At 46.3% G+C, this 12,579-nt stretch overlaps 1 protein-coding gene across 1 annotated transcript in view; it reads left to right on the forward strand.

Moving 5' to 3' along the window:
* The window catches only part of LOC137095696 (synaptosomal-associated protein 25-like), a 44,496-nt gene that overhangs the window by 23,552 nt on the left and 8,365 nt on the right, over window positions 1-12,579 (forward strand). Inside the window, exons 4-7 of the mRNA XM_067462497.1 lie at window positions 5,567-5,615; window positions 5,931-6,048; window positions 8,774-8,905; window positions 12,163-12,307. Coding sequence (XP_067318598.1) covers window positions 5,567-5,615; window positions 5,931-6,048; window positions 8,774-8,905; window positions 12,163-12,307 — 444 coding nt within the window. The remainder of the gene's footprint in view (window positions 1-5,566; window positions 5,616-5,930; window positions 6,049-8,773; window positions 8,906-12,162; window positions 12,308-12,579) is intronic.

The raw sequence follows: 12,579 nt of genomic DNA on the forward strand, positions 1-12,579 counted from the left end.
TGGCTGGTCTCTTTTCTAACCAGGCACCTATACGGTAGAACTGATGCAATTTGACACCACTTTGACTGCCATAGCTCAATGGATAGATAGATAGATAGATAGATAGATAGATAGATAGATAGATGTCTTAGCAGATTGATGGGTGGATAGATGGATGGATACATACATACATACATACATACATACATTAAATAGATAGATGATAGATAGATAGATAGATAGATAGATAGATAGAGATAGACTGACAGACATCTCAGGAGATGGATGAATGGATGAATAGATAGCCAGATATCAGTGGATGGATGGATGGATGGATGGATGGATGCATAGATAGATAGATAGATGTGGGTGGGTGGATGGATGGATGTCTCAGTAGATGGATGGATGGATGGATGTCTCAGTAGATGGATGGATGGATGGATGGATGGACAGACAGACAGATAGATGTCAGTGGATGGATAGATTGATAGATAGATGTCTCAATAGATGGATGGATGGATGGATGGATAGATAGATAGATAGATAGATAGATATGGATGGATGGATATCTTAGTAGATGGATCGATGGATGGATGGATAGATGTCTCAGTAGATGGATGGATGGACAGATCTGTCAACGGAAAAACAACTTGGATCCAGGATTTAATCCTGGAGGAGCGGGCAGATCTGGCGTGCATCACGGAGACCTGGCTGGATGAAGCGGGGGGCGTAAACCTCTCCCAGCTTTGTCCTCCAGGCTTCTCCGTGCAACACCAACCAAGAGCCGGAGGACGGGGAGGCGGGGTCGCAGTGGTCTATAGAGATTCCATCCATCTGACCAGGAGCCCCATCCCGCAGACCACAAATTTCGAATGCGTCCACCTGAGGGTGGGTGACCGGGACAGAATAGGGATTCTTGTAGTGTACCGTCCACCTCGCTGCACTACAGTCTCCCTGCCTGAGCTAGCGGGGGTGGTCTCGAGCCTGGTGGTGGAGTCCCAACGGCTCCTTGTGCTGGGGGACTTCAACATCCATGCCGAGGCGACCCTCACAGGAGCGGCTCAGGACTTCATGTCTGCCATGGCAACCATGGGGCTGTCCCAACAAATAACTGGCCCCACCCACTGTGCTGGACACACATTGGACTTGGTTTTCTGCCAGGGATGGGAGCAAGGTGGCGGTGTGGAGGAGTTGTCCATCTCTCCGTTGCCATGGACCGACCACTTCCTGATCAGATTTAGGCTCACTGCGCCCCCTAACCTCCGCAAAGGTGGAGGACCCATTAAGATGATCCGCCCCAGGAGGCTTATGGATCCGAACGGATTCCTGACGGCTCTTGGGGATTTTCCCGCCACCTCGGTAGGTGACCATGTCGAGGCCTTGGTCGCTCTCTGGAATGGGGAGATGACCAGGGCAATTGACAGGATCGCTCCGGAACGTCCCCTCTCAAGTAACCGAGCTAAACCAGCTCCTTGGTTTACTGAGGAGCTGGCAGCGATGAAGCGAAGGAAGAGGGAACTAGAGAGCGTGTGGCGCTCGGACCCAAGCGAGCCAAATCGAGCACGGTTTGTGTCCTTTTTAAGGGCATATGCCGCGGCAATAAAAGCCGCAAAGAAGACTTTCTTTGCGGCTACTATTGCGTCTGCAAAAAACCGTCCGGCGGAGTTGTTTCGGATTGTCAGAGGTCTTTTAACTCCCCCTACCTCAGGTGGGAGCCCTGACAACTCGGACACGCGCTGTGAAGCATTTGCTCGGTTCTTTGCAGACAAAGTCGCTTTGATCCGTTCTGGGCTGGACGCCACATTAAATGCAGTCTCTGTGGATGTGACACAAGCACCTGCTTGTCCTATTTTGATGGATTCTTTTCAGTTTGTGAAACCCGAGGATGTGGACAAGATACTTGGAGGAATGAGGCCCACCACGTCCATCCTAGACCCCTGCCCATCCTGGCTTCTGAAAGAGGCCAGAGGGGGATTGGCTGAGTGGGTAACGGTGGTGGTTAATGCCTCCCTTCGGGAAGGCACGATTCCAGCGAGCCTAAAACAGGCTATTATAAAGCCGCTGTTGAAGAAACCATCACTGGACCCCACTAAATTTGACAACTTTCGGCCTGTTTCCAATCTTCCCTTCTTGGGCAAAGTCATGGAAAGCGTGGTGGCCTCACAACTCCAGGTATTCTTGAGAGACACGGATTATCTGGATCCGGCACAGTCTGGCTTCAGACCGGGACATGGTACCGAGACGGTCTTGGTCGCCTTAGTGGATGATCTCCGCCGGGAGCTAGACAGGGGGAGTGTGTCCCTGTTGGTGCTTCTGGACCTCTCAGCGGCCTTCGATACCGTCGACCACGGTATTCTTCTGGGACGCCTTGCAGAGATGGGCCTTGGGGGCACCGCTTTGCGGTGGCTCCAGTCATTTCTGGAGGGTCGCACCCAGAAGGTGTTATTGGGGGACTCCTGTTCAACACCACAGCCTTTGACCTGTGGTGTTCCTCAGGGCTCCATACTGTCCCCCATGCTGTTTAACATCTACATGAAGCCGCTGGGTGAGATCATCCGGAGTTTCGGGGTGCGGTGTCACCTGTACGCAGATGACGTCCAACTCTGTCACTCCTTCCCACCTGCTACTAAGGAGGCTGTCGAAGTCCTGAACCGGTGCCTGGCCGCTGTGACGGTCTGGATGAGGGCGAACAAACTGAAATTAAATCCAGACAAGACAGAGGTACTCCTGGTCAGTCGCAAGGCCGAACAGGGTATAGGGTTACAGCCTGTGCTGGACGGGGTCGCACTCCCCTTGAAGGCACAGGTTCGCAGCTTGGGTGTGACCCTGGACTCATCGCTGAGCCTGGATCCCCAGGTTTCAGCGGTGACCAGGGGAGCATTTGCACAGCTTCGGCTCGTGCGCCAGCTGCGCCCGTATCTTGGGAAGTCTGACTTGGCCACGGTGGTACACGCTTTGGTCACATCCCGCCTCGACTACTGCAACGCTCTCTACGTGGGGCTGCCCTTGAAGACGGCCCAGAAGCTCCAGCTAGTCCAGCGCGCGGCAGCCATGTTGTTAACCGGAGCGGGACGCAGGGAGCGCACAACGCCCTTGCTGTCCCAGCTCCACTGGCTGCCGATCAGCTACCGGGCCCAATTCAAGGTGCTGGTGCTAACCTACAAAGCCCTAAACGGTTCCGGCCCAAAATACCTTGAGTACCGCATCTCGGCCTACGAGCCCACGAGGACCTTGAGATCATCCGGGGAGGCCCTTCTCTCGGTCCCGCCTGCTTCACAGGCACGCTTGGCGGGGACTAGAGAGCGGGCCTTCTCGGTGGTGGCCCCCCGGCTGTGGAACTCCCTCCCTGCTGAAATTAGACAGGCGCCCTCCCTCATGGCCTTCCGTAAGGGCCTGAAAACCTAGCTCTTCGAAAAGGCCTTCAATTAAGTGCTATATTTTGGAATGACCACCGGAATGGCTATGACGACGAGATTGATTATGACCCAAACAAGACGAAGCGGATTTTTAGTTTAATTAGCTGTGTGTTAGTAATATGTGTGTTATGATCCTGATTTACTGTAACTGTTGTCTTTATGTTCTATGTTCTGTACACCGCCACGAGTCGCCTTCGGGCTGAGAGTGGCGGTTAACAAGTGCAAATAATAAATAAATAAATAAGATAGATAGATAGATAGATAGATAGGTGTCAGCGGATGGATGGATGGATAGACGTCTCAGTAGATGGATGGATGGATGGATAGATAGATAGATAGATGTCCTAATAGATGTCTGTCTGTCTGTCTGTCTGTCTGGATAGATGATAGATAGATAGATAGATAGATAGGTGTCAGCGGATGGATGGATGGATGGATAGATGTCTCAGTAGATGGATGGATGGATGGATGCATGGATGGATGGATAGATAGATAGATAGATGTCCTAATAGATGTCTGTCTGGATGGATGGATGGATGGATAGATAGACTCTCAGTAGTAGATTTCTCAGTAGATGGATGGATGGATGGATAGACAGACAGACAGACAGATAGATGTCAGTGAATGGATGGATAGATTGATAGATGTCTCAATACTTGGATGGATAGATAGATAGATAGATAGATAGATAGATAGATATGGATGGATGGCGGATAGATGTCTCAGTAGATGGATGGATGTATAGATGGATGGATAGATAGATAGTAGGGCTGGGCGGTTTCGTTTCGTTAATTCGTAATTCGTTAAAAATTCGTTAATTTTCTTGATTACGAAGCGATAACAAACCATTCTGGAGCAACCTAAAAACGAAACGAATTTTTAACTTTGTTTCGTAAATGCTTCGGATTTCGTTATTGTATTCGTTTCGTTATCGTTTTGAGGTCGTTTCGTTATTATTTCCGCATGTCTGGGGCAAGTTTTTTGTTTAATTAGTGAAAAAAAATTATAATATCACACCAACAGTCAACAACAGAGGGAGAGGGAAGCTTCAGAAGTTCCCCCTGTCCCATTTGGAGGTTTTTTAGCGTATTGCGCGGTCGCGCCCGCCATTAACGAATCGATTCGTTATTGTTTCGGAAATCATTTCATTAATGTTTTGTAATTTTTTTTACATTTACAAAATTTCGTAAATATCGAACTTTTTTAGAGAAAAATTTTGTAATTCTTTTAAAATATCGAAATGCAAACCCCCCCAAAAAACGAATCGATTTTAGAAACAAATTTTTCCGTTGTTACCCAGGCCTAATAGATAGGTGTCAGCGGATGGATAGATAGATGTCTCAGTAGATGGATGGATGTATAGATGGATGGATAGATAGATAGATAGATAGATAGATAGATAGATAGATGTGGATGGATGGATGGATGGATGGATGGATAGACAGACAGACATATAGATGTCAGTGGATGGATGGATAGATTGATAGATGTCTCAATACATGGATAGATAGATAGATAGATAGATAGATAGATAGATAGATGTGGATGGATGGATGGATAAATGTCTCAGTAGATGGATGGATGGATGGATAGATAGACAGACAGATAGATGTCAGTGGATGGATGGATAGATTGATAGATGTCTCAATACATGGATAGATAGATAGATAGATAGATAGATAGATAGATAGATAGATATGGATGGATGGATGGATGGATGTCTCAGTAGATGGATGGATGGATGGATGGATGGATAGATAGATAGATAGATAGATAGATAGATAGATGTCCTAATAGATGGCTGGCTGGCTGGCTGGCTGGCTGGCTAGCTAGCTGGCTAGCTGGCTAGATAGATAGATAGATAGATAGATAGATAGATAGATAGATAGACAGACAGACAGACAGACAGACAGACAGACAGACAGACAGATGTCTCAGTGGGAAATCTGAGTTCTGAAACATTTCTGATCCTGAACATTTTGGGTAAGACACATTGCACCCCCCAGAAAGTATCCTTTTTTATAGCCATCTTTCATTTACTTGGTCGACTCTTCCGCATTCTCCTTTCTGTACTTTTAGGGTTGCTTAGGTCTCTGTAGCGATATCTTTTCAACCCCAGAAATAACGCCAGATGGGGCTCCAACTATTCCTCTACTTTTTCTTTCGAACAGAGCAAAGATGCTGGGATTCGGGCTCTAGTGATGCTGGACGATCAAGGAGGTAAGTCCTGAGACTTGCGGCATAAGAACGCCTTGTTCTGGTTTGTGGCCAATTAATATGCATTGAAACCATCATTCTGGGGTGGGGAAAGAAAGTCCTATAACACGATGTAACACAATGTTTGTTCTTGGGTTATAAATGTCATTTCTTAATTGGTTCTATCATAAAAACATGGGAAATGTTTATTACGCAGCAAAAATCTGTGTTTTTTGGGACATCCTGCAACACGTTTTGCTCTAGTTTCCAATGAATATGGAATATGGAATATAGTCTTGGGATCCACGGTTGTTCATGGATGTGCCTTCCATCTCTCAGAGCAGCTGGACCGAATCGAGGACGGTTTGGACCAGATTATCCAAGACATGAAGGAAGCGGAGAAAAACCTCACCGATATGAGCAAATGCTGCGGCCTGTTCGTCTGCCCTTGTGCCAAGTACGTCTCTCCGTAAACACAACATCAAAAGCATCTTTATGGAATCTAAACAAATTGAATTCTTCCTCCCCTCCTTATTGCTGTACATAATAATAATAATAATAATAATAATAATATGCATTATTAGGAGTCCCCCGGTAGCGCAGTGCTGAGCTGCTGAGCTTGTTGACCAAAAGGTTGCAGGTTTGATTCCGGGGATCGGCGTGAGCTTCCACTGTCAGCCCCAGCTTCTGCCAACCTAGCAGTTCCAAAAACATGCAAATGTGAGCAGATCAGTAGGTACCGCTCTGGCAGGAAGGTAACGGTGCTCTAAACAGTCATGCCGGCCACATGATCTTGGAGGTGTCTATGGATAATGCCGGCTCTTCTGCTTATATGAGCACCACATCCCAGAGTCAGACATGAATAGACTTAAGGTCAGGGGAAAACCTTTACCTTTACCTAATATGCATTATTATTTCAGTGCAGGGGACGTGACTACAAAGCTTCCCATTTTGGTGAACTTGGCTCCAGCCTGGGTGCAAATTTCTAGCTCTCGTTGGAGGATGCTTAGATTTGCAACTGCTATTTGCCCAAACTTTTTAGAATGAGTAGAGTAGAGGGTGAGCCCTGGCAACACAAGGAGTGGAAGGGAGAAAAAAAATCAAAATATTTTGCTTTTTTCCTCCCTCCCACTCCTTGCAGAGCCAGCGCTCACCCTCCACTCTGCTCTGAATCCACTTTCTGGCTAGAAGGAAAGAGGTGAAGTGAAGCATCCATTATCCCATCTCCCCAAGGCAGAGGAATGAGACCTATGTTTCATCTTGATCTAGGAATGGCTTCTGTGTCTTCTTGAGTTCGGATTTTGGCCCAGAAGGACTTGGCACAACCCTGATCTGGCATTCCTAATTATTGATTACAATGGTATCTGTTGGGGTTTGATCCAGGACACTCTATGGATATCAAAATCTATAGATTATTATTCCATATACCATGGCATTCTGTATATCAATAGCAACATCTTGGAATATTTTCAAGACGAAGACAGTTGATTCTGTGGATGCAGAATCAATAGATATGGAGGGCTCATTATACTTCATTATATCCCAATAACTGAGACTCAAAGTTTGTTTGTTTTTCATGTCAGAAGTGACTTGAGAAACTGCAAGTCGCTTCTGGTGTGAGAGAATTGGCTGTCTGGCTATCTATCTATCCATCCATCCATCCATCTACTGAGACATCTGTCTATCAATCTATCCATCCATCCACTGACATTTGTCTGTCTGTCTATGTATCTATCTATCTATCTATTCATCCATCTCCTGAGATGTCATGTGTCTATCTATCTGTCTGTCCGTCCCTCCATCCATCCATCCATCCATCCATCCACTGATATCTGTCTATCTATCTATTCATCCATCTCCTGAGATATCTGTCAGTCCATCCATCCATCCATCTACCCATTCATCCATCCAGACATCTACTGAGACATCTATATCCATCCATCTATCCAGACAGCCATCTGTTAAGACATCTATCTATCTGTCTATCTGTCTATCTATCTATCTATCTATCTATCTATCTATCTACCCATCTACCCATGCATCCATCTACTGAGATGTCTATCCATCCATCCGCTGACACCTCTCTCTCTCTCTCTCTCTTTCTCTCTATCCATCTATCCATCTATCCATCCATCCATCCATCCATCTACTGAGACAAAGGACTCTTGCTCCAGCAGACCTCACCTCTGAGGAAGCTTGCCATAGATGCAGGCGAAACGTCAGGAGAAATGCCTCTAGAACATGGCCATATAGCCCGAAAAAACCCACAAGAATTGTGTGAATGTTTCAACTGACCACCTTGATTAGCATTTAATGGCTTGGAAGTGCCTGGGGGGAATCTTTTGTTGAGAGGTGATTAGATGGCCCAGATTGTTTCCTCTCTGTTGTTTTGCTGTTGTAATTGTAGAATTTTTTAAATACTGGTAGCCAGATTTTGTTCATTTTCATGGTTTCCTCCTTTCTGTTGAAATTGTCCACATGCTTGAAATTGTCCACAAGGACATCTAATCACCTCTCAACAAAAGTTTGCTCCAGGCACTGTCAGGCCATTATATGCTAATCAAAGTGGTCAGTTGAAACATTCCCACCTAGCTCCAGCAGACAAGAGTTCTTTGTCCCACCCTGGTCATTCCACAGATATATAAACCCTTTTTCCTAGTTCCAACAGACCTCACAACCTCTGAGGATGCTTGCCATAGATGCAGGCGAAAGGTCAGGAGAGAATGCCTCTAGACCATGGCCGTATAGCCTGAAAAAACCTACAACAACCCAGTGATTCCGGCCATGAAAGCCTTCGACAATAAATTGGCTGTCTGCAAGGATGTTGCCCAGGAGACGCCCGGATGTTTTACCATCCTGTGGGAGGCTTTTCTCATGTCCCTGCATGGGAAGCTATAGCTGACAGACGGGAGCTCACCCTGCTCTCTGGATTCGAACCGCCAACCTTTCGGTCGGCAGTCCTGCTGGCACAAGGCTTTAACCCATTGCATCACCCTGGGCTCCTTGAGATTCAAAGTGGAACTCTGGGATGTTGATTGGCTGATCTGGGAAAGTTTCTTTTTGGGGACTAAACTTTCCAGAATCCCAGAGATTTGAGTTTCCTTGATGCTGTCTTGGAACAATGACTCAAACACGATCCGAAACTGAATCTCTGTTTATGCTGTTCTATTCTTCCTCTGTAGGTTAAAGAACCTAAAAGCCATGGAGGCCAATAAAGCCGCCGGGAACAACGACCAGGACAAGGTGGTCTCTCGGCAGCCCTGCCTGGTGGCCGACGGAAACCAGATGATGATGAGCGCCCCTTTCATTCAGAGGTAAGGGAGCAACGAGGAGGGGAGCAGAGGTCGGCAGGGAATAATCAGAGGCTGGATGACTATCTGTTGGGGCTGCTTTGATGGTGCTTCTCCTGCCTGGCAGAAGGGGGTTGGACTGGATGGCCTTTAGGGTTCCCTTCCAACTCTAGGGTTCTTTAGATTTATTATTATTGTTAAGCAGAGGCTGGATGACCATCTATTGGGGCTGTTTTGATTGTGCTTTGCCTGCCTGGCAGAAGGGGGTTGGACTGGATGGCCTTTAGGGTTCCCTTCCAACTCTAGAGTTCTTTAGATTTATTATTATTGTTAAGCAGAGGTTGGGTGACCATCTCTTGGGGCTGCTTTGAAGGTGCTTCTCCTGCCTGGCAGAAGGGGGTTGGACTGGATGGCCTTTAGGGTTCCCTTCCAACTATAGGGTTCTTTAGATTTATTATTATTGTTAAGCAGAGGTTGGGTGACCATCTATTGGGGCTGCTTTGGTGGTGTTTCGCCTGCCTGGCAGAAGGGGGATGGACTGGATGGCCTTTAGGGTTCCCTTCCAACTCTAGAGTTCTTTAGATTTATTATTATTGTTAAGCAGAGGTTGGGTGACCATCTCTTGGGGCTGCTTTGAAGGTGCTTCTCCTGCCTGGCAGAAGGGGGTTGGACTGGATGGCCTTTAGGGTTCCCTTCCAACTCTAGGGTTCTTTAGATTTATTATTATTGTTAAGCAGAGGCTGGATGACCATCTATTGGGGCTGTTTTGATTGTGCTTTGCCTGCCTGGCAGAAGGGGGTTGGACTGGATGGCCTTTAGGGTTCCCTTCCAACTCTAGAGTTCTTTAGATTTATTATTATTGTTAAGCAGAGGTTGGGTGACCATCTCTTGGGGCTGCTTTGAAGGTGCTTCTCCTGCCTGGCAGAAGGGGGTTGGACTGGATGGCCTTTAGGGTTCCCTTCCAACTCTAGGGTTCTTTAGATTTATTATTATTGTTAAGCAGAGGTTGGGTGACCATCTATTGGGGCTGCTTTGGTGGTGTTTCGCCTGCCTGGCAGAAGGGGGATGGACTGGATGGCCTTTAGGGTTCCCTTCCAACTCTAGAGTTCTTTAGATTTATCATTATTGTTAAGCAGAGGTTGGGTGACCATCTCTTGGGGCTGCTTTGAAGGTGCTTCTCCTGCCTGGCAGAAGGGGGTTGGACTGGATGGCCTTTAGGGTTCCCTTCCAACTATAGGGTTCTTTAGATTTATTATTATTGTTAAGCAGAGGTTGGATGACCATCTATTGGGGCTGCTTTGATGGTGCTTTGCCTGCCTGGCAGAAGGAGGTTGGGCTCGATGGCCTTTAGGGTTCCCTTCCAACTATAGGGTTCTTTAGATTTATCATTATTGTTAAGCAGAGGTTGGGTGACCATCTCTTGGGGCTGCTTTGAAGGTGCTTCTCCTGCCTGGCAGAAGGGGGTTGGACTGGATGGCCTTTAGGGTTCCCTTCCAACTATAGGGTTCTTTAGATTTATTATTATTGTTAAGCAGAGGTTGGATGACCATCTATTGGGGCTGCTTTGATGGTGCTTTGCCTGCCTGGCAGAAGGAGGTTGGGCTCGATGGCCTTTAGGGTTCCCTTCCAACTCTAGGGTTCTTTAGATTTATTATTATTGTTAAGCAGAGTTTTGGTGACCATCTATTGGGGCTGCTTTGATGGTGCTTCTCCTGCCTGGCAGAAGGGGGTTGGACTGGATGGCCTTTAGGGTTCCCTTCCAACTATAGGGTTCTTTAGATTTATCATTATTGTTAAGCAGAGGTTGGATGACCATCTATTGGGGCTGCTTTGATGGTGCTTCTCCTGCCTGGCAGAAGGGGGTTGGACTGGATGGCCTTTAGGGTTCCATTCCAACTCTAGGATTCTAGGATGCAGATGATGTTGTGCTATTGTCCTTATCTAGTATTGGCCTTAAATACTTAATTCATTACTTTACTGTGAAATAAATAGACTGGAAATTATGCTATATTATATCCAAAATTCTCCTTTTTGCCTCAAAGTGGAAGCCCATGTCATGGCAAATCAGGAGCCACAAAACTGAACAGGTCAAATACTTTCAGTATGTTGGTACTTGCGACAGGTATAACGTGTCATGGCTCTCACAGTGGCAAGCAGCAATGGCTTTTGCACATATCAACATTGTAGCAATACAGTATTCCCGCACTATCGTGGGTGTTACGTGACAAGACCACCAGTGAAAAGTGAAAATCTGCAAAGTAGGGATGCTATATTTATTTATTTGACATTACCAGGGCTCTGCCTTATTGAGGTAGAGATGAACCAAACTCCCACTTTTATCAAACAGTTTAATTAAAACAGCACTTACTTGCTGGCTGTTTTAATAGACCAAAATATAAAACAAAGATAGCACTCAGCCACAAAATAAACAAAAACTGATAGCTAAAGCTACACCGTAATCAAAGGATCCAGTCCAGTGGTCAAATGACAAGAGTTCAATAAACAAAGTCCAGGGATGAAGAGTCTATACCGTAGTCAAAAGACAGTCCGAAGGTTCAAGGTTCCAGAGTGCCAAGATTACAGGAGACAGGTCAGGATACCGAAAAATCCAACAGACCTGGGGGCAAAACCAGCAGCATCCACCACCAAAATATGACAATATTTTTCTCCCAAAGGTCATTTCCAAGGTTAGCTCCTTAAATCCAGTAACACCCAGCTGCAACCCATCTCCTGCACACCTCCACCACTAATTGCTTTCACCCATGAACTCCCACTTACAGATTACCAAACCCTCTAGAACTAATACTCACATTAACCCTTCCATCACCAATCATCAACTGCAGAACATATGACAAGATTGAAGCAATTGGTCTGTCTTTGGAAGCACTTGCAAACGTGGAAGCCTGCAAGTCAGTCAGGAGCAGAGTTTTGGATTTTGACTGTCATAATCTGACTCTTGCAGCGAAGACAACTTGTTCCCCTACCACGTCATTAATTCCATGTAAGTGTGGAACATATTTTTTTTACTTATGCAAAGAGACAAAGGGGTGTTTTTCTTGGAGGTGTTTTCAGGTTCCAGGAAACTATTAGTAATTTTATTGGTTTGTGGTGGCACTCTTATGGAAGCTAGTGCACGGTGTGGATACTGTCTTGAAAGTACAGAAAATCATCTTGGGAAGACTGCACACCTTCGAATCAGAGAGTTGGCCATCCAGTCCAACCCCTGCCCAGTCCAACCTTGGCATCGGCGACTCTATTTTGTTTTGCACTTTTCCCTCCAGAATAACGAAAGACGACGTGGAGGAAGAGATGGAGCAGAACCTCAGCCAGGTGGACAGCATGCTGAGCAACCTGCGGAGCATGGCGGTGGACATGAGCAACGAAATCGACGTCCAGAGCAAGCAAGTGGAGAGCATTAAAGAAAAGGTAGGCGATGCTGGGGTGGGGAAGATCTTTGTGGTTGCTGTTTGTTGTCAAGTCAACTTCGTCTCATGGAAATGGTTCTGTCCTTCGAGTTAATTCTTGAACGCGCTCTAATCTTGCCAGGAACAGGGGTGGATTTACACAGGTGAATAGTTAACATTGAATTAAATCTATATAAATAAAAATGTAATGTTTGTTTGTGGGATTAACATAACTCAAAGACCACTGGACGAATTGACACCAAATTTGGACACAAGACACCTCTCAGGCCAATG

Source organism: Anolis sagrei, chromosome Y (assembly GCF_037176765.1).
Source record: "Anolis sagrei isolate rAnoSag1 chromosome Y, rAnoSag1.mat, whole genome shotgun sequence".
NCBI classification, from domain to species: domain Eukaryota; kingdom Metazoa; phylum Chordata; class Lepidosauria; order Squamata; family Dactyloidae; genus Anolis; species Anolis sagrei.